The 27,102-nt window shown below is 36.6% G+C and overlaps 1 protein-coding gene across 1 annotated transcript in view; it reads right to left on the bottom strand.

Moving 5' to 3' along the window:
- Positions 1-4,772: 4,772 nt before the first annotated feature.
- Positions 4,773-27,102, bottom strand: part of CHRM2 (cholinergic receptor muscarinic 2) — a 210,917-nt gene continuing 188,587 nt past the window's right edge. The window contains exon 3 of the mRNA XM_069087298.1: positions 4,773-10,850. Within this exon, the coding sequence (XP_068943399.1) occupies positions 9,396-10,844 (1,449 nt within the window). The 5' untranslated portion in view covers positions 10,845-10,850 and the 3' untranslated portion in view covers positions 4,773-9,395. The remainder of the gene's footprint in view (positions 10,851-27,102) is intronic.

Below are 27,102 nucleotides of genomic sequence, written 5' to 3'. Positions count from 1 at the left end.
TGTGTGTGTGTGTGTGTGTGTGTGTGTGTGTGTGTGTGTGTGTGTGTTAAGTGTCTGAGGCCGTATCTGAACTCAGATCCTACTGACTCCAGGGCCAGCACTTTACTCTCTGCGCCTCCTAGTAGCCCCTATGACTAACTTTAATAAACATGGTTTTTCTCAGCAATGTAAGGGTATAAGGCAGCTCCAAGAGACTCATGATGGAAAAGGCTATCCACATCCAGAGGAAGAATTATGGAGGCTGAATGCAGATGCAAGCAAACCACTCTCTTTCTCTCTCTCGTTTTGTTTCTTCTTTCTCGTTCATTCCATTGGTTGTAATTCTTCTTTACAACTGGATTAATGGTTAATATGAAGGTATATGTAGAACCTATGTTGAATTGCATGCTGACATGGGGAGGAGAGGGGGAGAAGGAAGGGGAGAAAATTTGGAACTCAAGGAACTGAACGTTGTAAACTAAAAATAAACACATTTAAAAGAAAAAAAGAGAAACACTCATGTTTTTCTCTCAAATTCATACATTATGTGTTTCTCCATTGATATTTAAATATTTTTCCATGCCGTTTGGTGTTCTCTAGTATCTAACAATGTCAACTACAGCAGGAAAATAAAATGCAAAGCCCCAGCTTTGGAGCTACTAGTTTTAAAAGAAATTGGCTTAAAAATTACCTTGCAAACAATATTACTGATGTTTCTTTTTCAGACGGTACTAGAGAACAATAAAAGAAATAGGCTAGAATGATGTGAGCAAGAGAGGTGAAAAAGATTTTCATTTTTGTTAGCACAAAGAGAGATTGGATACTTTTTCTTCACTGAAAATTTTACTTTATTTTTATTGCTTTATTTTTTTTAAATTTCCCAAAGATTCTAATGCTTTCCCTGCCTCATGACTATTTTTTACTTTTTTAGAATGTAAAAGTTTGAGGGCAAATGCCTTGTCTGTTCTATTCAGACTAGGCAAAACATACCCAGAACTGTGCTTTGCAAAACATGAACATTTTGCAAAATTGTTTATGAGCAATATGTGCGTTTTCTACACTCCCTTTCTTGCCTGGCCTTTATATGGCCATCTATCAATTTCTCATTATGCACCAATAAGCAATAGTTAGCTTCTATGATAGGTAAATACATTTTGGTTGATTCACAAATAATTCATTGCTTCACAAACATACATTTCTTTGGATGATAGGAAAGAGAAACTTGACTGGTTTTCTTGTGATTATACTCTAGTCCACATGGCATTCTACTTGGCTAAAGTCTAGCCACTGACAGCAAGTGCCATTGGTAGCTCATCTATCTTCTGCCACACAGACATATGTCATTAGCCCTAAAGTATTTCAGAGATGACTTAAAAATAATGCTGTTATAAATCATCATTCTCTTCTCCCATCTTCTCCTTGTCTATTCATTTTGATAAAATACTGCCATATTTTATTAAAAAAAGCTCCACTGTGGTCACATCTCAATGAGGCATGAAGTATGAAGTTTGAATCTTTCTTTCCCCATTCTACTAATGGGCTCTATTTGGACTGATGTATCCATATACTGTCAACTAGTCTTTGCTTTGATATCATGTTCCTAAAAAAGGACTAGAGTTAAGCATGTTGTATGTGGTCCATACAAGTGTCCAATTCATGTCATTGGTTTTATATTTGCTCTTAACCAGCTGGTGTAAGAATGTGTTTATACTCAAAATAAAGAAATATTAATATAATCACATGGTTATATTGATGAGTTGATGAACCCTTGATGAGTTCAGGTCACCTTGCCTAGACGAATTACATCTTTATTTAGTGAAAGGGATGGTAGAGGTAAATACTGAGCCACTATTAGTAAAATCCAATAACCCCATAGAATAAAACAGGTATTGATGGATTGGAAAAAAGAAATGTTTCCGTTTTTTTGAAAGAAGAAACCATAATGAAATCTTCATACTCAGAGCTAGTCAGTTCTTTTATGCCTGGCAAAATTATTAAAGGAACACCTAGGAAACATTAGTGGCTGGATACAAAATCATTTTTTTATGTCAAGAAAAACTTCCTACAATTTAGATCTGATCGAAAATGGAATGATTTGCTTCAGAGGTTTTCAAGGAAAATCACTAAAAAGCCAACTACAGAGTACCTTGCAATGTGGAATTATTCTTCAGGTAATGGTTAGACTCACTTTGTTTATGATTCTATCATAAGTCATGGGTATTCTTCCTAACTAGAAGTCTGAGCACTTATCCATTCTACAGGGGTGTCTCTACTTGATGAAGATATAAAAGGTATTCTTTGTTTCCTCTTCAGATATAGGTTCTTTGTATTGATGGTGTCTTGTAAATTACTATGGGGCACATAAAATATAAATAATCATGGGGGAGACTTGTTTCTGGGGTCTAAGAATCCCTAAATAGGACAATGTCCTTGTGTGGTGATAAACTTAATTTTGAAATAAGCACATTTAAAATTGATTTTGTGAGGTCTATAAACTTCCCCAGGAATCAAAAATACTAAGACCATGATGTTTACTAGACTTCAAACATCAGCCCTTCAAGAACTTTCTTGAGAATGATTTTTTTAAAAAGCAATTGGGGTTAAGTAACTTGCCCAAGATTACACGGCCAGTTTTTTTTTTTTTTGTGTGTGTGTGTGTGTGTGTGGGTGTTAAGTATCTGAGGCCAGAACCAATCCTGGGTCCTCCTTATTTCAGGGCTGGTGCTGTTACTCACTGCAGCACCTAGTTGCCCCAAGAATGATTTTTTAATTGTGAGAAGCTTTTGCATAGAACACAACATAGAACCTTATTTCACATCTTCTGTGTCCTTAGTACAAAATGTCTTTAGAATTGAGGTAATATGTGAATTATAAAAACAAATATGCATTTATTGGTATGTATTTATGAGTATGTAATTAGACTTTCTGAGAATCTATGGATATTTTTAAACTTCCTGACTCACTCTCTTGTGTATGTGTATTTGCTTAGATGGAAGAGAGGGTTTCTAAAAGTTAGTCATTGTAAAAGATATTTGTCAATAAATGCACCAGTCATACCTTTTCAGTGACTATTTCTTGCATTCTCAGTTATAAAAATGATCATGTTACCACATCCTGAAGCAGAAGAGAACAAAATTAGGTGCATTGTTTTTCCTCAACAATAGCCAACTGCCTTGTTTGTTCTCTCCATAGATATTACTGCTTGCTCAGGTAGAACATTTGAATAATAGCCACATTTCAATAAAAAAATAAAATCAATGGAAATGAGTACATACTATTAACCTTGGATCTCATTTACAAATTACTTTATCAATTACTTGTGAGGCATCATTATGCCAGTAATGTATGTAACTCATCTATCCATAGAGATTTGCAGTATACAAATCATCTCCCTTGCAACAACACTGTATAGTGAGTGTTACAAGTTGCATTGTCTTTATTTTAACATACAAATTAAGAAATTGATACCCAGAGAGATTAAATGATCTCCAAGTCAAGTTCTAAATAAGTTGGGAAATCAAACTCAAATCCAGGTCACCTGACTCTAAATTATGCCTCTAACTAATGTGCCACAATTGACTAAACAATTGACTATATGCAGGGATTCACTTTCTTTGTCTCTCCCTCTCCCTCCTTCTCTCCCTCTCTGTCTCTCTGTTTCTCTATCTCTCTGTCTCTGTCTTTCTCTGTCTCTCTGTGTCTCGCTCTCTTCCTTTTCTTTTTTTGCTATTGGAATTTCGTAAATAATTATGGAAACACAAAAATGAGAGAAGAGATTATACCTTCTCCTCCACCCCCCATTAATATTATTAGCTTACAAGCCTATCAATCGGTATCAAACCAATTGGTGATGATTTGACTTGGCTATTTTATCACGCGGATCAACCAACAACTTAGTCTTTCAGTGGTAGAGAATATATGAATTCCAGATGACTTTGGATATTTATCTTGTGGAATATCAGATGAGCTTTAGAGTTGAGTGGATTTATAGGCTGCCTAAGTGGTTTGGTCTGAGAGGCCTTAGCAGGATAGTTTGATGAAATCAGTTTCTTCCACTGCCATTCCTGGGCATTAACTTTACCATTTGAAATCAAATCTTTGGGGTCTTGATAGTGTTTTTGTCTTTATGTATTTCTTTCATTAAAGTACAAATAGCCCCTAGGGGTGTGTGTGTGTTGTGTGTGTGTGTGTGTGTGTGTGTGTGTGTGTGTGTGGCATTTTAAGCCCTTTATCGGCTAACACCTTAGCAAGAATTAATTGTCCTCCAGCTAAGCAAAAAGTCCACCGACAACAGTTCAAGAATAAGTGAGTTTGGGTTAATAGGAGGCCTAGGAGACAACTACTGAAGAGGAGGTAGGAGAACACCAAGAAATACATTTCCTGTGTCATCATTTTGCCAAGGGTCAACTCTAATATAAAACACAATCCAGAGATAATCCTGAAATCAGTGTCTAGCTCACTCCACTTAGCCCAGTATGGAGAGGCAGATTTATTGAATTCTTTTGAATTATGCCTCTGATATTTGTTCTAGCTTTTTAGTGAGAGATCATCTAAAAACAAAACAAAATCAAAGAAAAAAACCCTTTCCATTCCCTATTGGGTCACAGGATGGCTCCCCCAATCATAACTTATTTCAAGGAGAGCTAAAATGATTATGAATGTTTTGTTTTGCTTCTTCACTATATAATCAGATGTGAGCTCAATTAATGTGGTAGGTGGTGAACAGTATTGACCACATAAGTGATCACCATGGTTGGCAAAGATATACAAGCACAAAACAACATCATTACATTTGTCTAGATCAGTAAAGGTTTATTATTTTTTCTTCTAAGAGATATTTAAAATCAATGCCATGCTATCTCAGATTATAAAACAGTTTTAATATAGGTAGGATTTTGACCTTATTCAATGAACTGTCTTTCTTTAAAAACAAATACTATCTCTTTTTAATAATGGATACATCAAAATCTACTTCAGCTACTTAAAAAGCAGATCAACACATCTCTTAATGCAATATGGACCATATTACATATTAAAATTGTGTGTACACATTATATTCCTATGCATACAGAAATATGTATATCTATTTTACATTTTTATTACTTCATGTATAGGGTATGTATGGTATGCATACAGCATATTCCAGTAGGATACAGTAATTATGCACACAATTCATGCTGTAGCGTGCACCCTTTTAAGATAAGCATATTTAAGAGGCCCAGTATTGTATGTACATGCTGAAAATACACTTTGCACAATTTGACCCAGCATTGTGTGCTTTCTTCCTCTATTTGTAACTTTAGTGCTAAGCTTGTGGAAAGGAAGATTATTAAAGCAGAGGAAAAGGATTAGCTGAATTGAATGAATCACAATGAAGACAGACCATTAGTCTGAGTCTCTTTCTGGAAGGGCCTTACGCATGTCCTTACACATATACCCATTGTTTTGGACTCTTGTCTCTTGTGTTTCAACCCGTACCAGCAATCAGCCTTGGTTGACAAAAGGACAAGAGGATGATGAAAAACAACAAGACTGTACAGGACCCAAAACTAAATTCACTTCTATTCTCAGTGTTTGCCAAGTTAGAGACTACGGCTTAGTTGTTAAAACTGAGATTTAACAAGAATATGGGTGAGTTAAGAATTAAAGAGAGAACACTCTCTCTTCAAATAACCCATTTCATGTGCCCCAAAGAAAACCCATTTTAGTTCTTTAAGTCATTGCTTTGAGGCTAGGACAAATAGAAGTTAAAGGAAAAGTCAACTTTGTAGAAAATAGACAACTCTTACTGCCATAAATATTGGCTATATATTTCGTATTTGGGAAAAATAAAGTTTTAACTCTGACAGAAGACAATGAATGCATCAACTGACAAACACTTCCTGTGGCCATAACTCAGTTCCTATTTTTAAACATTTTAATGTATTTGCTTCATTATGTTTTTAGTCATCATATTATCCAACAAAATGGTAGGAATATAAAGACACAAAGTTTGATTCCTTCATATCTTGGAACTATTTCTTCCCATTGGTCAAATTGGAGACAATATTCTAATTCTTAGTATTAATCAACTTAGTCCACTCCATGGGAATTCAGAAAGGCGAAAAGAGTCAGAAGGCTTGGACCTTGCCTGGTTTGGTCTGGGCTTCTAACATGCCAATTTCTCATAGATACTCTGGACTCAATGGAGAGCAGTAGCTCCAAGAGATAATAGGTGAGTGTGAGTTTTCTTTAACAAGATGAGAATTTTTCATTGTGGTTTAGAAAATGGTAGATTCCTTCCCTCCCCCCCCCCCAAGTTTTAGAGATCTCTGCAAACAGATACATCCATGAATATTAAAAAAAAGTATTTCAGATAGCTTGCTCATGTTTCTCTCCAAAGCTCTCCATTTTGCATGGTTTCCAACCCCATCTTCATCTTTTCTCTGACTCCATTTGGAGAAAAGCCTCAATCTGTCATGAATTCTTTCATAAAATGCCTGCCAATCTCCCTGTTAGCAAGGCCTTTTGCCTGAAGTCAAGAAGGTATAAATATCAATACCAGTGAGGGGCGGGGGTCATCTCAGTCAGGATGATGAATTTTGAACTACATGGGACTTTAGAATTTGTGTATCTCAACACCATCATTTTATAGATGAGGAAATAGGAGGCCAGAGATGTTAAGAGTTTTATCCAAGGTTACCCAGGTAGTAGATGTAGAGAGGTATTACAGGATATTGGATAGAGCAATGAACTTAAAGCCATTAAGACTTCCTTTTGGATCCTACCTCTAGTATTACTAGTCAAATGATCATGAGTGAGTCTCTTAATATCTTTGAACCTCACTTTTCCTTAGCTGTAAAATGAGGGTAATAAACCTATAATGAATACCTCAAGGGTTGCTAAGAGGCACAAATGAGATAATGTAACTAAAATGTAAAAGGAATGAATGAATATCATTTATCAGTAAGTAGCAATGTTATTCATTAGACCCTACAGAAAATCCAGCAGTCTTTCTGCTGAACCACATTGCAGGGGGATCAGGAAACATGTGAATCCAGGAGACATTGTCAGCATATTCAACAAATATCCAGAACCTTGAATCCTCAATCTTTGAATGAAGACTTTTTACATTATTTCATTTGTCAATCAACTGAACTCTTTCTTTGTTTGCAAAGGTCTGGTTGGTGTGTGTGTGTGTGTGTGTGTTTAAAATTTAATCTATCAGTTGTTCATAGATATATCTTGAATAAACTGAGGCAGAGAATGAAATTTTGACTTTGAAACACAATGGTGATAGAAACTATATTAGTTGTTTGCATCTATACATATGAAACAATTTTTTAAAAAGAAAGTTGATGTCAATCAAACAGGTAGTTACTTTGGAAAGTTCAACTTAGTCAAGAAATGACATAGTTCTATTATTGTTGATGTTGTTGTTTTAAAATGTCATTTGAATTGATTAGAGAATGCAGTCAAGAATCTCAAAGGTAAGTCTTTTCATATTTTTCCTGGGTGTGCTATGAATGATTCACCATCATCCATAGTTAGGAGCTACAGTTATCATTGTTTGATGTATTCAAAAAATGTGAAACTCAGCAAAAGTTGTATATTAACATGATAACTCTTCTGCAATTTAAAAGACTGTCCTTTCAAAGTTGAGTTTGAAAATTATCATGATGTGAGGAAAAAGTTGGGGGTTAAGTTCACAATATGCTAATGACAGTCAACACAAAGGTAAATATATTTGGATTAACATCCAGCATTTTTAATGGGAAGGATCCTATGTGCAGAAATTCTGGATAATGAAATTCCTGCTGTATCTTTGTTTACATCTGGAGCCATGGGGATAGAGAGAAGACTAAACAGGAAAACTCATCTACATTTATTTGTTAGATTCTTGAGTTCACCCTGTCCTCAGTTTGATTATAATCTATATTATCAACACAGACTACAACTATAATTTGTATAGAAGGACTGGGTAGCTGAGTTAATGTAGAAGGAATTGATGGTTTGGAGCAGGCTTAATATGCTTCTAGGGTGACTAGAATGGAATTTGTCTTTTCTTTTCCATTCTCATGGGCCAAATCAAAATATGTGTCTCATTCTGTGTTTTAATTTAACAAATACTCCAACTCTATTTAGTGGGCTGACAGGCAATGGCAGAAAGTACTTCAGAAATATTTTATTCTTGGATTAGAATCAGAAGAAATTTGAGGCAGCCATGTTAATCCAGTTTAGGAGGAAGTTGAGTCTTCTTCATGACTGACGGCAACAAAGAAGTTATCTTTTTATAGGTTAAGATTTCTCATGTCAGGCAGATCCTGAACAGGATGTTTATATCTATTGGAAATAGTCTTCTCTTGCTCTATCCTCAATTTCCCCTATCTATTTCCTCATTTCTAAAATGATCTGATCTCTTTTTGGGATTTCCAACCGAACTGCCTGGTGACTAATTTGATGAAACCCTTCATTTTGCAGATGGCTTTGATTCTCCATCCTGCCTTGGACAGGTTTTTTTAAAAACAAAATTAGAAGCTAATTGAGATGAAATCCAGCTCAATAGGAGATATTACATATAAGAGCTCAAAGAAATTAAAGTTCCATTGACTGTTACCTCAAGAGAGTCTACAAGGTACAATGAGCAGCAAGGAGCCCCCATATTCATGCCCATGCCTGTGCAGCTAAGCCCAATGAAAACTTTGTGGGGGCCTCTCTTTTGGGATAGAGATACAATCAAAGGAAGAACAGAGCAACACGCCACTCTGATGGCATAGCAAAATAAAGAAGACATTGGCCTCGCTCCTTTTTAGCTTCTTTTTGGAGATGTGAAAGATGTAAGGATGGATAAATGCACATATGTTACATTATGGTTTTCCATATAAGACCCTGACAAAGTCGCAGTATCAACTTGATATTTTGAAGATCATCTGCACAATATGATATCACTATCCCATTGTCTTTCCTTTCTACTTCTTAATATATTATTTATATCTTTAGTGTTTAATTTCCAATAAAAGTCACTATATGTTGTATATTATCCTCAGATAGACACACAGGAACAAATAATCCCAATTAATTTTTTTTTAAAAAGAGAGATATTTGATTGCTATTGTACAGGAATAGACAAAACTATAGACACGAAAGCCCTTCTGTGTGATGCTGTCAGGAAATAGGGAACGTTGACTTAAATCCATATCTCCCATTGGTTCCTTCCCCTTCCTCATTGCTCTTGGATTGCAAAACCTTTTTAAAGTGCACTTCTCCCTTTGGAGAGCAGAGTCTCTGTCATGAGTGTCTTCATTGCTTTCCTTGATTGAACATTTCATACTGATCATGTAAAGTGCAATGGCATAGTTTTAAAAATTGGGAATTGCTTTTCCCCTTCTAGCCTCTTGACTAATCCCTTGGTTTCCTTCTCTTATCTTTGATCCTTTTTACCTTGTGGCTCCTATGTTCTTATAATTACACATGAGAAGGTGTTTGAAGGTTTTCTTGAAGGTGGCATTGCACAGAGCATAGCAAGCAGGGTTGATGGTACTATTGATGTAACAGAGCCAGTAGCCAATTGTCCATACTGTATTGGGAACACAGGTTGCACAGAAGGTGTTTATAAGCACCATGACATTGTATGGGGTCCAGGTGACGATGAAAGCCAGTAGGATAGCCAAGATAGTCCTGGTCACTTTCTTTTCTCTAGAAGGTGGAGGTTTCTTTTTTGCAGGCTGCTTAGTCATCTTCACAATCTTGCGAGCAACGATATTCTGTTTATCATCTCCATTCTGTCCCGAGGGACCAACGATCTCTACAGTGGTATTGGTGGGAGCACAGCAGTCACCCTTCTGGGTCTTGGTGACAATTTTGATGCATGTCAGCTTGGAATTCTCTTCTTTGGAATGACCTTGGGAGGTGGAAACTGTGTTTTCCTCTCTGGTTATATCATCTTCTTTAATGTTAGAAGCCACAGCACTGACAGAGGTGGAATCATTGGAACTCTCTTTCTCCTCCCCTTGAATACAGTTTTCAGTCACTCCATCTCTAGTGGCTTTGCCATTCTGGATTTTGTTATGTTCCAGCCCATCATCACTGGTGGGGATGTTGTTGTTGTTTGGCTTCACAATCCTGCCTTGCACCAGACTTGGAGAGACTGGATCCTGGTTTGCCACAGCTTCTTTTTTGTCCTTTTTTATCCTGCTCTTGCTGGCTCGGGATATGTGCCAGTACAAGACTGACATGATGATCACAGGCAAGTAGAAGGCGGCAATGGCTGTACCAAAGGTGACAGCAGCATTGGAGAAAAATTGAATGTAGCACTCTCCATCCTTCACGGTCCTTACCCCTACAATGAACTGCCAGAAGAGAATGGCAGGTGCCCACAGTACAAAGGAGAGGACCCAGGCAGCTGCAATCATCATGCCTGCCATTTTGGTGGTCCTCTTGACTGGATAGGTTAGTGGTTTGGTGACACAAAAGTATCTGTCAAAGCTGATGATGAGCAGGTTCATAACAGAGGCATTGCTGACAACATAGTCCAAGGCTAGCCAAAGGTCACACACCACAGGCCCCAAGGGCCAGTAGCCAATCACAATGTAGAGAGTGTATAAGTTCATGGAGAAGGCGCCTATGATGAGGTCAGCACATGCCAAGCTGAACAAAAAATAGTTGTTGACAGTCTGGAGGTGGCGATTGACTTTTATGGAGACCATGACCAGGATATTTCCAATGGTGGTGACCAAACTGAGTGATCCTGCTACCAGTACAATGAATATCACTTCTACTGTTTTATATGGACTTGCAAGAACCATTCCATTGTTAGTGGAGTTTGGGCTTGTTGAATTATTCATTTTGGGTTTCTTTGATAGGGAGCCAGGTGACCAATTGACCATTTAAACCTATAGGAGAATGGGAAAAAAAAAAGAATGGATATCATGAGAAAGAGACTTTAATTACTGTGGAGAGAAGATTTCCTTTTTCCTTTCCACTTTCTTTGCCTCTTCTCCCACCTCCCCAACATCCACTATAAAATAAAAATAAAGTGAAAGGAAAAGATTTTAATATAGGATACAGACAATTCATCAATTCAACTCAACTAATGTATAAGAAATTTTGATAGGTGCTGAGAATACCGACATGAAAACAAAACAGGCCTTACCTTCCATTCTACTTCATGGTGTTTGGGGAGGGGTGTATAACACATATAAAGGTAATTACAAAATAATACTATATATTTTCAAGAGAGAAAAAGTGCTCATACATGGAACATTTAGGAAAACTCTTATGTAGGAGATAGAGCCTGCTATGACCTTTAAATCATGCTAGGAAAACTGAGTTACAGGTGAGAAAGAGACATGGGGGGAGGCACTCTTGAGTAAAGCCAAAGAGGAAGAAGATGGAATGGAATGTATGGGCAAAACCTAGCAGGCCAATACAAGTGCAATGGAAATATGTGAAGGAGGAGTAAGAAAACTTATATGACTGATAGATTAGGTTCTGAAGGAGTTTGGAGAAGGACAGTAAATGCCAGGCTGATGGGAAATAAGCATAGGGAGATATGTTTCTTTGAGGCTTAACTTGATTATTGGCCCATATGCTGAAGATGAATAGATGTCTAGGTAAAGAAATAATAACTCAAATCCATGAGAACTAGTAGAAGTCTGAAAAATCAAATGAAGGTAGCTCTTGGAGAAGTTGAATAAAGTAAGATCATTATGAGCTTTCCATTAGCTTGCTCACCAGTTTAGCTGAGAAAATTCATGGAGCAAATACTAGGGAAAAAGTTTCCTAAATATCTTGAGATTCATAGAATGAAAAAATGAAACGTGATGACAGTAATAAAAGATATGTATATATATATGTATATATATAATTGTAGCATTCTTATCATTAATTTTAAGCTCTCCTTGAATAGGTCCATAACACCTTTCTTCTAGATAGTTCTCAGCATTCTATTGTAATAATAACTCAGTTTTAATTGGCTTTCATCTGAAAATTGTCATCCATAGTGAAATGTGCTTAAAAGATGATCCATGGACTGGATGCCCTGCTGAGGCATTGAAATTTAATCACCATAAACTTTCTTTGACTGAATCACGTGGTTACCTTTAATCTAAAAGGTTTTGTTTTTGAAAATTTTCTTTGGGGATTAATGCATAAGCTGTAATTAAACTTGGAATCATAGAATTCTAATGCTAGAGGGACCTTGGAGATTATCCACTCCAAACATCTCATTTTACAGATGAGGAGTCAGAGGCGCAAAGAATAATAACACAGTTAGTGTGCTTTACAGTTTTCAAAGCTCTTTTACATCAATTATCGCATTTGATCCTCAAAGTTACCTTGGAAGGTAGGAAGAGCTGCTATTCTTATCCCTTATTTTGATAAGTTTGGAAATTGAGGCTCAGAAAAGTTAATTAACTTGAGCAAAGTCACACACTTAGTAAAACAAAGGGCCAGGACCAGATCCCATATTTTTTGACTTGTAATGTTTTCTCTCCTTCACTATTCTGTGTCCCTGTTTCTTTGAAGGATTTTAATTAGTCTAAAGGTGAGTGTGTACCAGTGTTGGGAACCTGGCTAATAACGAGATATAAGAAGAGGAAGCTAGAAGTGATTTCTCTTTCAGGAACTATGTCAAGAAAACATGTAGTAGATTTATGTAATCATTTACGTAATTGGTTGGTTTTATTTCCACTGGATTGTTATATAAAACTACTTGCTTAGAAACATTAATGCTATGTGGAAAACAAGCAAAAATTTCCTTTAGAAACAAATACTAATATCTAAATGTTATGATTTTTCTGTCTTCATGTGAGATATTAGCTATATACACTCTGGTATTTTTGGACTGTTCCTCTTCCCTTGGGGATAAAAAAATGATTTCTTTCCTTTTTCAAATCCCCTTTCACCCTATTTATGTGTTATTAAAAGCTATCACTTCCAGTGACTTATGGTTTCCAATTCAATTAATGAGAGAATGATGGCAACATCATTAATGAGAACAATTGACCCTAAGACAAATTGGAGTAGGCAAACTGCTAAGGATCAATCATATTATTGTGATTTATATACACACATATTATATATGTATAAAATATATATTATGTACACACATACATACACACATATATATAAACACACATATATAATATATATTACACACGCGCACACACACACACATATATATATATATACACACATTTATATAGTCTTTATCCATTTGGTATTTTGTGTTCTCAATTAATGAATAGGAAATTGACCCATACTATTAACTTTTATTATTATAAATTTTAGTATTAATTTACAATTTGTGGTAAAGCTACTACTGCAGGCAAAATTTTAATATTGATGGAGTTTGTCTTTGCTAACTTTTATATAGTCTTTAGCATACTACTAGTTCATATTTATTTTCAACAACCTTGTGAGTCAGATAATACAAATATTATTATTCTCATTGTATGTATAAAGAAACTAAGACTGAGAGAGTTTATATGATTTCCTTCATCCCCTATAGCTCATAATGAATGTAGTCAGGATTTCAACCTCTGTCTCTAATGACTCCAAGTATCAGATTTTTCCATTATGCCACACTGACTCTTAATTTCCCTTCTCCCCTAGTCACCTCACTAAAATTTTTCTCCCACTGTTTATTGAATTTACTCAAGATACCTGAACTACACTCATCCCCTTCTGGTAGTACTCAATGTGCTGGCCGCATACCTACCTCCCTAATCACCCTTTGTCCTTTTCCATCAGTGATCTATTTTCTAAGTAGGTGATGGCTGGATAGTCTGATCAAGGAATTGTTCTTATTAGGTATTCCCTGTAGTAGAATTCTGGAATTTCACATTTGAAAAGAAACTCAGAGGTTATTTAGTCTTTTCTTAAGCAAATTAGTCCATTTTAACAAGGACCATATGAAGAAAGTCTTTTAATAAAAAATAATGGCTACAAAGGTGGGTTGTTAGACATTGAGCCAGGCCAGCAAGAAAAATGAATTTTGGGTCAGGAAATGACAAAGATGGAGCCTGGTATTGTGGAAAGAGTCCCGGTTTTGCATCCTGACTCCAATACTTAAATTAGCTATGTGTATGATCATGGGTCAGTGACTGTACTTCTCTGAACCTCAGTTTCCTTTATTATAAAATATAGATGAAAAAACTCTACTACTTATTCATATTACTTATATTAGAAGACGATTGTGAAAAGTTCCTTGTTAAGTATAGTAAGCTTGCTTTACACTCTGGAGACTTCCAGGAGACTTAAGTCTTAAATCCAACATTTAGGACAGGGCTAGGTCTAAAGATTATCAATAAATATTTCATTGGAATAATGGGCAACAAATTTGTCCCCCCCCCTTGTATCCTATCTTAAAACAACTACTTTCCATTTTTTCTTATGTACACGTACATTTTGTTCTACAATCAGCTTCTATATTCCATCATATCTTTCTCTCTGTAAAGGTCTTATTCATTGATATCCTTCATGTAGCTATCTTTAGCACTCTGTTGTTATCTTTATATATAAATAGCCGGCTAAATCAGGCTATTTTTATTACATTATTAAGCACCTACTATGTGGCAGATAGTTTGATAAGCACTGGGGATACAGAAAGAGGCAAAAAGTGTCCTTAAGGCACTTACAATTGAATGGAGGAGACAATAAACAAACAAGTATATACAAATTATAGGTAGTAGGATAAATAGGGAATAAGTAAGAGGAGCTGGGAAAGTTTCCTCTAGAAAATAGGATTTTAGTTGATGCTTAAAGGGAGCCAGGGAAGCCTGTTGTTCTGTACAACCTTGTGATAGAGATTCATCTGTACATAGATTAGATATTCATCTATATAGAATTCAATGCTTTTCCAAGCCAGTGGCTAGAATCACCAGTCTGTTACTCTGCTGCTATAGCTGTCATCTTCTGAAGCTCTGTCCTCTTTACTGTTCTCCATCATTTCCCCCTGTTCCACTATTTCTTCACTTTTCTTCAGGTTTCTTAACACCACTTTAGGGCAATGTTATTTCTCAGGCTAATCAGCACCTCTTCAGGTCTGTCTTTAAATAGTTTGGCAATCTCCACTCTGCTAAAGCAAATTTGGGACTTTTCAGATTCATTTCTCCATGCAAAAGTTTCTCAGCCCTTTATCCTTAGCTCTGTTACAGTGAATGAATTCCATTTATGTCTTTATCGCCATCTGTCTGTCTGTCTGTCTTTCTATCTTGCTATCTGTCTATCTATTTATCTATCTAGCTATCTATCATCTACCTACCTACCTACCTATTTATCTATATGTTCATTTGACTGTCTTGAACAAAGAGGAAGATGGCTACCCCTTCCTTAACTTAGGACTCTTATATAAGTCAGATAAAAATGTATATGGAGTTATTATGAGAGCATTCAATTCAGTATTGGGACATGCTTTAAAAATTAATCAACCACCACTACAAGAAAAGATGCTTCCTTTCATGGGAATCTTTCCTCTACTGAGATTATAAGATAGGTGGGCAACAGGGGATAGTTAGAGTAATTCAGTCCTAACCTTTAACCCAGGAGGTGTTTAAATTTCCCATTACACAAACCTGTTACATATCCTAAAACTATATCTTACAAGGCCCACTTGGTAGCTTGACTAATGGGGCTTAAATAATTATCCATTCTTTTGTACTGTCTATTGTCAGTGTAATAACCATTAAAATACTTTAGAAATTGTTTTTATGATATACTTTTTTCTGCTTGAATGTAAGCTAATTCCTACTTTTCCTGAATGCATTGTAACCTAATATAGTAGGTTCCATGATTGCTGGCAAATACCTTGAACTATGTGGATCTTGGTTTCATTACCTGTAAAATGAATTATATTAGACAAGTTGGTTTCTAGAGTCTGTTTTGGCTCAAACATTCTTTAACTTCAGGATATAGTGAATTCTTACCCAAACTATGTTGTAACTGTTCTACTTTGCATATCTGTTAAATGTGGACAATGATTCAACCTTTCTCAGAGTGCCTTTTGAGAATTTTTACCAGTATGTTTGTAAAGTTCAATACACATAACCTTAAGCATTGTTGTATTAGAACAACCAACCCAAGGCATTTTCATATGCAAATCTGATCACAGAACCTTATAATCATACATCTCCATCAAGCACTTAATGCTTGTAGGATTAAATATACAATCTTCACTCTGGCATTTATAACTTTCTGTGGTATAACTCTACCTTTTTCTCTAGTATCATTACACATCACCCACCTTCACCCATCTTCCATTTCCAGCTGTTTTTTGTACTTGGCATAACATCTCTATGCTTTTGCACAAGTGTCCCTTGTGTCTGGAAAGCCTTCTCTCTTCACCCCTCTGCTTCTTATAATTTCTAACTTCCGTAGAAGCACAGGTCTGATGGATACTTTTTACACAAAGCCTTCCGTGACCCCTTTAGGGCAACAGTTCTTTTTTCTAACTTTTTTTGGGAGGGTTGAAGGTAGGGCAATTGGGGTTAAGTGACTTGCCTAAGGTCACATGGCTAGTTTTGTGCTAAGTGTCAGGCCATATTTGAACTCAGATCCTCCTGACTCCAGGGCCAGGGCTTTATTCACTGCGCCACCTAGCTGTCCATGGCAACAGTTCTTAGCCTAATGCCCACAGAGTATATATGGATCTATTTAAGGGTTCTATGAACTTGGATGGAAAAAATGCATCTTGATTTTTGCTAACCTTTGGTTTCTTTCATAATCTTATATATTCTATTTTATGCATTTAAACATTGTTCTGAGAGGTGGTACTTCCAAACTACCAGAGTTATCCAAGAAACAAACAAAAAAGAATAAGAACTCTTGGTCTAGAGATTAGTTTTCTCTTTTTCCTGAGGTTACTGTAACTTTATTTCCTTATCTGTGCATCTGTTACATTCTCCCATCCCACCCCCAAATTCCTGAGGGTAGGGACTATTTATTTTTTGCCTTTGTTTCCTCAGTACTAAGCACAGTGCATTACAAAAGGCACTTCATAGTTTGGTAAATTGATTGGAATAATAATGGCAATATTTTAATCCATAAATAACTAAATTAAGAGCCCCTATGTTTTCTTCCTGTGGCCAAATATATTTTGGAGTCAGTTCCAATTACTATTCTAAGATTTCTTCCCTCTTTAATATAGATTATAGACCCTGACTTCCTAGTTTTCTATCTAAAGAAATTAATGCTCATGGTGGCTAAACTTCAAACCAAAGCCACACAGCTTGGGAAGAAGAAGATAGTAAACATTTAGAGAGACCTACTATGTTTCAGGAACTGTCCTAAGCATTTTGCAAATATCTCATTTCATCCTCATAACAACCCTGAGAGGTAGCAGCTATTATTATCCCTATTTTATAGTGGAGAAAACTGAGGCAAACAGAGGTTAAGTGACTTACTCTGAGTTACACAGTGTGCAAGTATCTGAGGCTGGATTCGAACTCAGATCTTCCTAATTCCAGGCCCAGTGCCATATGCACTGTGCCACCCAGGTGCATCAGCTATCATATAGCAAAACTCAGATGAGAGCCTTGATCTCTTGGCTTCTCTCCCAGTGTTTTTTACTTTCCCAATATATCATGCCAAGTACTCCATAACTCTTATTTATGTGGAGCTTTGCTGAAAAAATAAGCTTTTACCTACTTGATCTCACTTTATCCTCACAAAAGCCCTATGAGGTATATGGGGAAAAAGTATTATTAACTCTATTTCGCAAATGGTTACAAGGAATCCTGGGGAATAAAGTGTCTTGGCAAAGGTCACACAATTATATTAGGAAAAGGAGCAGGAATAGAATCCAAGGCTTTGTCCATTACATTCCACTGATCTTTCCGCATTGCTTTCCATCTAACTAGAATATAAGTTAGAGCTATGATATAATTCTGTTCTTGTGTTCCTTTTTACACTGGCACTGCTTTAACTGTAAGTAGCTTCTTGTCCTCAGATATCTCCCAACCAACTGTTCACGACTCAGTTCCTTTCCTATTGAGCCTGAAATTCTAATGTTTAGAATTATTTCCCCTAGGTTAGACAACAAAGGAAAGGACATTGTCTCTAGGTCACAATTTATTGCTTTTGACCAAAATCGGTTACGTGATTTACAGAGGAAGAAGCAGGTAAAGTGTGATCTTCAGAGGAAGCTACATAGAGAGAATGAGTTTCTGAGGATGAAAATCTGTGACACTTCAGAGGCACAATCATTCCATACAAGGTAGCTGCAGACCAGCATCTCACTGGGTTGATTTCCTGCTAGTGTATAAAATTGCTTTGACCATGAGTCTTGAAGAAGCTATTACCAACTTTGTTGTTGTAGTAGTAGTAATTTACCTTTTTTCCAGAACTGATCTTGGGAAATAGCTACTTAGAATTACTACACCCTCTTCAGAACTGTTCAGTGAGGGACTAGATGCAGATTTGTTGGAAAAGGGAGGTCACCTTTGGATACCTGCAAACATTGTCTAAAGAAAACACTAATTAAAATTGATATATTATCTGGCAGCAGCTCTTTAACATATCTAAGAATATTAACTTAACTTCATGAATTTAGAATTTTCTTTCTAAAAGGCTTAGAGGCTAGAAAGGGCAGCTAGATGGCACAATGGATAGAGTAATGGTCCTGGAGTAGGGAAGACTCATCTTCATGAGTTCAAATCCAGCTTCAGACAACTACTAGTTGTGTGACTCTGGGCCAGATGCTTAACACTGTTTACCTCAGTTCCTCATCTGTAAGATGAGCCAGAGTAGGAAATGGCAAACCACTCCAGTATCTCTGCCGCAAAGAAAACAAACAAACAAACAAAAAACCCAAACACCTAAATTGGTGTCACAGAAAATCTGATATGTCTGAAATGACTGAACCACACCACCAACAGGAATAGCAAGGGGCAAACAAGGAACAAATTCAGTGGAAGGGGGGAAATGGGAGTCAGAGAGGGTCTCTTAAGAGTTATGGGTTACTTGGATGAAGGGAAGGAACAGCAAAGGGAAGAAAACCGCAAAATAAGAAACATACTGAAGGCCAAATATACATTTCAGTGAAAAATTCTGCCTAAAGTATCTGAGAGGCCATGGCACCAGTTTAGAGATGAGGTCAACTTGAAATCTTTTCTATTGACATTTATGTAACACTCATTCCTGTTTGGTCATTTTTAGTACCTAGGAGTTCAACCTAAATCTCTGTAATGGAAAAAAAAATCAGATAAAGAATGTTTATCATATCAACTTTGATAGTCATTAAATCTTTTGGTTTATATGTTTCTTAACAATTTTCACATAACATTTTGCTTTATAGGAAAATAGTTAAGTGTAGAGATGTATGCTTTATTTGATCTATTTCAGGATCCATGACAAAGAGAGTACTCATGGGTCATACAATAAATATGCACTACTATTTATCTAGGATTGCTACATAAATTGCAGATTATGTGCCTAAGAAGGAATGATAATTAACTTCCATAGGACTGCTGGTTTTCTATTTCTAATTTCTAGTAAACAGAGGGTGTTCTACATAGATAATCTAATAGTGATGTTAGATAATCTCTGACAGTAAGAAATGACTGATTTTCAGAATACTAATCCCTATGTATTTTTTCACAAGACATGAAAGTATGAGGATTCAGTTCAATTAAATGATACATTATTATTAAATATTAACAACTTATTATTAAATTAATTAGTAAATATTATTAAAATTGACATCTACAATGCATCATATACTAAAGAGACAAAGAAAAAAAATCAAAAAGCCCTGTCCTTAAGGAGCTTACAGTCTACTGAGGTGATGAGAACTGATGATTAAAAAAATAGCAAATCACCCAAAAGGAAGAACTTGATCTCCTGGGGGAAATTCAAAATAGCAGCAACTAATAAGAATAGTTTGAATAAGATTGAATAAGATTGAAATCTCTTGAGCTCTTGAAGGATGTATTGTATAATGATTTTATTGATAGGATTTCACCCTCTAAAAATTATGAAACGGGGAAAGTCCTGTCTCCAGTAAAATATAGTTACTCTATTTTAATAACAAAATTTAGAAACAACCTATCTGCCTGGCCATTGGAGAAAACAATAAATTACAACATAGTAATGTAATCAAATATGATGGTGCCAAAGAAATGATAAATAGGAAGCATGGAAGGAAACATGGAAGGATTTCTATGAAGAACTGAGGCAAAGAGAAATGAGAATAAGAAATGTCTACACATTGATTATAAAAGTATAAAAAAATGAAATATGAAGAAAGAAAACAAAACCAAAATTGATGGAACTTCAGACAGTCAGAAGGGGATGCAGAATGGAAATACTGTCTTTGCTTGTCTTTTTTTAAAATCAGAATTAATTTGATTCTATTTTTTTTCAGTGTTTGGTAGAAATGGGGGAATAGAGATGACATGTAACAATTGACCTCTTATATTTTAAGCTTAATAGATTATTTGTTGTTGATGATGCCTATTAACTTTCCAATCAAACTTTTTTTTAAAGAACTAAATAATTGTGAAGTAACTGTGCCTTGGTATTTGTAGCAAGTGAGAATCAAAATGAAATAAATGGACAATCAACCCAATATTGAAATGAAAGTTTTTTGGAAGAGAAAATATTGACTACTAATTATATAATCTATTTTATGTTTTTCTAAAGATCTAATATTCTAATTTGTCTATACATCAATTTCAGGATTCCCATTTGCCTGGAAACATTATCAGTGTTTATATTTCAATGGCTCAAAGATTATTCCTAATTCAAGGGACTGATGTCACCTGATCATTAGTGTTGCTGGATGTGGACAAGGAGGGACTAAATCTCCCTCCCTTTCTTCTTTGTCCTTTTTTCTCTGACTGTCTTTTATTCTCTCTCTCTCTCTCTCTCTCTCTCTCTCTCTCTCTCTCTCTCTCTCTCTTAAACACACACACACACACACACACACACACTAATTCCTTGTTCCTGTTTCTCTAACAAGTACATTAATAATCACTGCTGAAGTACTTCATAGGGAGATTATAAAGAAAAATGAGTGTCTACAAAAGGCCTCTGGTATCCTCAGAAGAATGGTTTCATATAAAAAGATATTATTATTATCTTAATAACACTGCTTGCTTACATTAGCATGGATGCAACAAATCACTTATTATGTTTTGGCTCATTTTATGACATTTAATGGCCTGGCCAAAGAGATCCTGACTGGTGCTAAAGAGATGGTCTAGCTCTGATAGCTGAAGGGGCTTTGACTACAAATTATGAGCATTATGAACCCAGCTGCTGTTTCTCTGGGGACTTTAAACAAATCCTGACTGGGATGTTTTATTTTATTTTATTTTTTGCATCCTTTTCCTTCTTGAGGTCATGGACAAATTCTCCAGAGGGGAAAGAACAGAGCCTAAGTAGGGTCAGCTGATTGGACCTCTCGCCTAGGGTGACAATATTTGCAGAGTTAGCTTTCTCTCAACAGTACTCCTCTGGTCTGCTGCCCCTGTGCCTTGTATTCTTCCTCCCTTACTCATTCACTCAGCTCTCCTTTGCCAGCCTTTCACTGTGTCTTCCTTCTCCTTGGACCTGCTTCCCCAACACCCTTCATCCTAGGGGTTAGGAATTTGATAACCATCAAGTATCATTTAGAGGCACAGCCTGACTCTTTGGAGGATGGGCAATCTGCTTCTGGCATGGATGCATGAAGATTGGACCATCCATTTCATGAATTCCTTTACTGTTCCTGACTAATCAGTCAAATGATTTTAACTAAGGTGCAAGAACATAGACCTCTGGTAGAAAGGCATTGGTATGCCTCAGTCTGAAGGGGGCATTTAGACCTTGTTCTAGATTGCCCCTAATTCCTAAATACAATATGACTAGTAGACGTGTTAGTGAGTGTTGAGCTTTGCATTGGTCTTGCTATGATTGTAGGGAATCGTCTCTGCTTCTAAGGTGTCCGACTACACATTGAATTAATAGCATTACTGAACTCTGTACTAAGTCCTGCTAAACAAGAGAGGAATGAGGGAAGAAGGGGAAGTAAAAAGGAAATGAAAGGCACCTTTCTGACCCTCAAGGAGCTTTAAATCTAGCTAAGAAGGCTAAATATTTCTATAATCTGTGAATTCATTAAGGCGAGCACTTCTACTAAAGCTACACACAACCCTGAGTTCAGCTTGAAACTATTAAGTTTCAGTGCTCGGTCTAGTCTATCTCTAAACATAGCATAGTTTCAATATAATACTAACTTTTTTTCTCTGAAAGTCTAAAGGTAAGGAGGCATAAAGTTGAAAATTAATGTCAGATGTCGTGGTACACATGTACAATCCCTGCTGATAGTTGGGGCTGAAGCTGGTGGATCTCTTTAGCACTGAGTGCAAGGCTGCTATAGGCCTAAATTCTTCACTAAGTCTGGCATCAGTATGGTAGAGGCCTTGGAGGTGGGCAGCCTCTTCTTGGTGTCCTGCCTAAAAATCATAAAGAGAGTTGCATCTGACCAGGTTAGAAAAAAGAGCTTGTTAGAGGGTTTTTGCAGATCAGCAGTGAGGTTAGGTTGATAAGTAGCCACTATATTCCAATCTGAGCAAGACAGGGAGAAGAAAGAAAGAGGGAGAGAGAGAGACAGAGACAGAGAGAGAGAGACAGAGAGAGAGAGAGAGACAGACAGAGAGAGACAGAGACAGAGATACAGAGAGAGAGACAGAGAGAGAGAGACAGAGAGAGAGAGAGAGAGAGAGAGAGAGAGAGAGAGACAGAGAGACAGAGGAAGGGAGGGAGGGAGGAGGGAAGAAGGAAGGAAGAAAGGAAGAGAGAGAAAGGAAAAGGAGAGAAAAAAGAGAAAGAAAGGAAGGAAAGAAAGAAAGAAAAAAGGAGAAAAGAGAACAAGAAGAAAAGAGAGCTCCTTAATTTTTTTTTTTTACTTTCTGCTTTTTGGAGGGCAATTGTGGTTAAGTGACTTGCCCAAAGTCACACGGCTAGTAAGTGTGTCAAGCATCTGAAGCCAGATTTGAACTCAGTCATCCTGACTCTAAGGCTGGTTCTCTATTCACTGTGCCACCTAGCCACCCCCAAATATTTTATTTTGATCCATTTTGGAAGGATGTGAAAGAAAATAGCAAGATTAGCAAAGATTTCTCACACAGGGAATCAGAGCATAATACTGTAGACTGCCTGAACAGTATAGAAACTGGTAGAGAAGAAAGGGATATATAGAACATGGAACTGATGACAGGGCACAAATGATGTGGAAGCCTGACACAGAAGTGACTGAGTCAGCATCCTTGGACGTGATTTCAGAGTAAATACAAATGAGGATGGCAAAGAGCTCCATCAGTTCTTATAATGTGAGAAACACAGGATTTTCTTAATCTTTATTAATATGTAAACACACATATGTATTAATATGTAAACACACACATTACACACTCACCTCACAGTCTGTCAAAAATAACACTTCTTTCTGACACAGGAACAAACTCCCTCTCTCCACATCTGCCAAGTTACCCCTCTCTCTGTCTTTTTCTCCAAAATGGAGCTTGAATACTCCATCCTTTGGGAAGACTTTTCTGATAAGAGGTTGGGTAGGGGACAAGGGAATATCAATCAATCCAGTCCCCTCATCTTCAGTACTCTCTTCTCTTTCTGCTTCACTGTTACTCTGTCCTCTAACTTCCAGTTCTGGTACATGTTGCAAATACAACATATGCAGATTAAGGGAAATAAGTCGTCTATCTACTTTTCATTGGTATCAATCATTCAATGAATGAATCAATCAGCAATGGAAAAGGAAATGGCACTCCAGGGTCTTTGCCAAGAAAACCCCAAATGGGACCCCAAAGAGTTGGACACAATTGAACAAGAACAGGAATAGCAACAAAATTAATCAACAACATTTTTAAGTGGTTACTGTGTGCCAGGCACCATCTCTGCTCTCAAGGAGCTTACAATCTAATGAGGGACACAAGAAACAAACAAATATATGCAAGCAAGTTGTACAGTATAACTAGGAAAGAATTAAGAAGCAGAAGTCACTGGAATTAAGAGGGGTTGGGAAAGGCATTCCACAGAAGATAGGATTTTGGTTGGGACTTAAAAGAAACCAGGAAATCCAGTTTCCAGAGATGAGGAGAGAGTTCCAGGCATGGGAACATGACCAAAGAAAATGTCTGGAGTGCAGAGATGAAGTGTCTTGTTTGTGGTATAGCCATGAGGCCAATGTAACTGGATCAAAGAGTATGTCTATGGGAGTAAGCTCTAAGAATAGCACTTGTAGGTATTAGCATAACCTGCTAGGTTATGAAGGGCATTCAATACCAAATTAATTTTTATTTGACTCTGGAGGCAATAGGAAAATATTCAAGTTTAATGAGTAGAAGAGGTGACAGGCCTAGGGGTCTAGGAGGATGGTGTTGCCTTTAATACTAATAGGGAAGTTAGGAGTAAGGGTGGGGGGGAGATTAAGGGGAAAGAGAATGAGTTCCATTTTGCACATGTTGAGTTTGAGATGTCTAGTGAATAACTAGTTCAGGATCCCTGAAAGTCAATTGAAAATGCAAAATTGGAGATCAGCAGAGAGGTGACATTGCACTAAAGCAGGACACATAACATTTGGTTCTTTCAGTGTCTTACACTTTTAAGAAAATCCATTGAGATATTTCAAAATATTTACAGAATCACTGAATTTGAAATATGATAGAAACTTCAGCAGATATTTAGACCAAGCCATACCTGAAAGGAATTCTACTACATGCCCTATAGTTAGTAATCTAGTATACTTGAAAACTTCTGGGGAGGGAAAACAAAGCCTTCCATAAAGTTAGTTTGCTGATAGTTTAATGGCCTCAGATTTGATCATTTAGGGCTTTAAATAAAGTAAACTGAATAAAATGTGTACAAAAATTGAGGTTCATTATGACTTTGAAAGATTTCTTCAAGGAGAGCTGTTTTGGTCATTTTAAAACAATTTATTAATTTTTAGAGATACATCTTTGAAGTATCCCTCTAAGCCAATCTAACCACAGGTCCAGTCCAAACAACAATAATGACAACAATAATGAGTCTATGGCCCTCTATTACTTCAAGACTGGTGAAGTTTCCATCACATCTTACATTCACTGGTGTGCATCTATGGATACTTAACTGTGGGTATGTCTGAAGGATAAGATTATCCATAAAAACGTGCTAAATATATGGAATTAGACAGAATGTAGCAAATCTTCTTAAACCCTGGCTCTCTTTCCATTTCAAAGTTATAGGTAATGTTTTATAGCACTTTAATCTCATACAGATGACTTTGGCAGTGAAAGCTTTTCTTCCCTTTCTTATGTTTTAAAAAAGTGCCATTTCCAAATTCTGCCTGCCCTACCACCCCAAAATAGTTGCTCCATCTTTCACTACCCCAGTTCTTTTTATTCTAGCTTTTCCCTAACAAGGTTGAAGGGAGTGGAGGAGCTAAACTTTTTTGATTTATTCCCTTAGAACAATAAAATAATCCAGTCAACAAAATGTCAACTTGGAGAGGATTCTCACACACTAAGAAGAATCTTGTTGATCATTAATAAATCATTTCCATCTCCTTGAAGGCAAAGATCCTTTTCACATTTTCTTTGTTTCCCTAGTACTTATTGTAGTGCAAGGTACATGTTTGTATTAGTTGCTTCAATCGTGTCCAATGCTTCATGACACCAGTTTGAGGTTTTCTTGGAAAGATACTAGAGTGGTTTGCCATTTCCTTCTCTATAGAGCTTATTTTACAGATGAAGAACTGAGGCAAACAGGCATAAATAACTTGCCCAGAGTCATGCAGTTTCAATTGCCTGAGATTGGATTTGAATTTAGGAAGATGAATCTTCCTGATTCCAAGCCCAGTGTTCAATCCACTGTACTTCCAAGGTACATACTAGGAGCTTAAAAATGCAGATTGACAATTTATAAATATGCATTGCCAAGCAACATATAGACATACTCTGATGACATCTCATTCTTTATATTTTTTGGGGGGAGGGGCAGGGATGGGGTTAGGCAGTAGTCTAGGTCCAAAATTTCAAAATGTAGTGAACGGAGGAAGTTCCTTTACAGGTGATGGCCAAAAGGTACCTAGTTAATTTGGGGCTTACTGGCTAGATTTTTTTCTTGATTTAAGAAATGAAACCCAATTCACTCTGGATCTCTGGAACTGGACAATAGATCCCTGCCCAAGCAACACTGGTTATTTTTTGGGCCCTCCTGGCTCAGAGTGAATGTAAATAGTAATTGTTTCTCTTTTGGCCAGCAACCCTGAGGGTCTTCCCCTCCAGTTTGATTTTTGTTTTTTATTAAAGGGGTCATTCCTTGATTCATTTCTTAAAGAGGCCTATTTACTGAATGGGTGTTGCCTCACTCTCCTCTCCTCTCCTCTTCTCTCCTCTCCTCTCCTCTCCTCTTCTCCTCTCCTTTCTCTTCCTCTCCTCTCCATCCTTTACTATTTACAAATACCTTCATTTTAGATCATTTTCTTTGTCTTTTTTCTACCATCTGTTGATCATTGAAACTTAGATTTGCTCTGAAGATAAACATTTCTCTCACTTTCCTCTAGGCTGTTTTTTCCTCCCATATCTTCCCCACCTCCTGCAAGTGTACACATACCAATATTCACCCTTTCACATCCACATCCACACCCATCCTCACAATTCACTCCCCTTCCTAAGGCTCACAGGCACACACCCTTTCACAGACATATTCACTCTCACACTCAGACACTATACTCACACTCACATGCTCATACTCACACGCACCCACCTCCATACATATATTCACACTCACACATACACCCACACCCCTCCATATACAGATTCACACACACATTTATACTGAACCATTTGCTAATGAGGAACTTACATTTGCCTGTGTTCAGCTCCATTAAATACTAGAACACCTGGGAGAAGACTCTTTTCTCAGGCTACTCCTTAATCTTTTCAGGACCAGAAAACTGTCATAGGCCTGTATAGCTATGAATTTATAGCTGATTTCTCTATACTATAAAGAGGCATTAATGAAAAAATAGAAAATAATTAGCACCAATAATTTAAATCAATTAAAGATTGTAAAACAGTTATTGCAGCTCTTAAAAATATAATTTTCAAACAATTTACAGAAGTCATTAAAAATGAGCAAAATGTGATTATAGCAAGCAATATG

Source organism: Petaurus breviceps, unplaced genomic scaffold, assembly GCF_028583685.1.
Source record: "Petaurus breviceps papuanus isolate PSGF00001 unplaced genomic scaffold, PetGlider_PUasm1.0 181, whole genome shotgun sequence".
In the NCBI taxonomy this organism is placed as follows: domain Eukaryota; kingdom Metazoa; phylum Chordata; class Mammalia; order Diprotodontia; family Petauridae; genus Petaurus; species Petaurus breviceps.
This window is presented reverse-complemented; position numbering and strand designations above follow the sequence as displayed.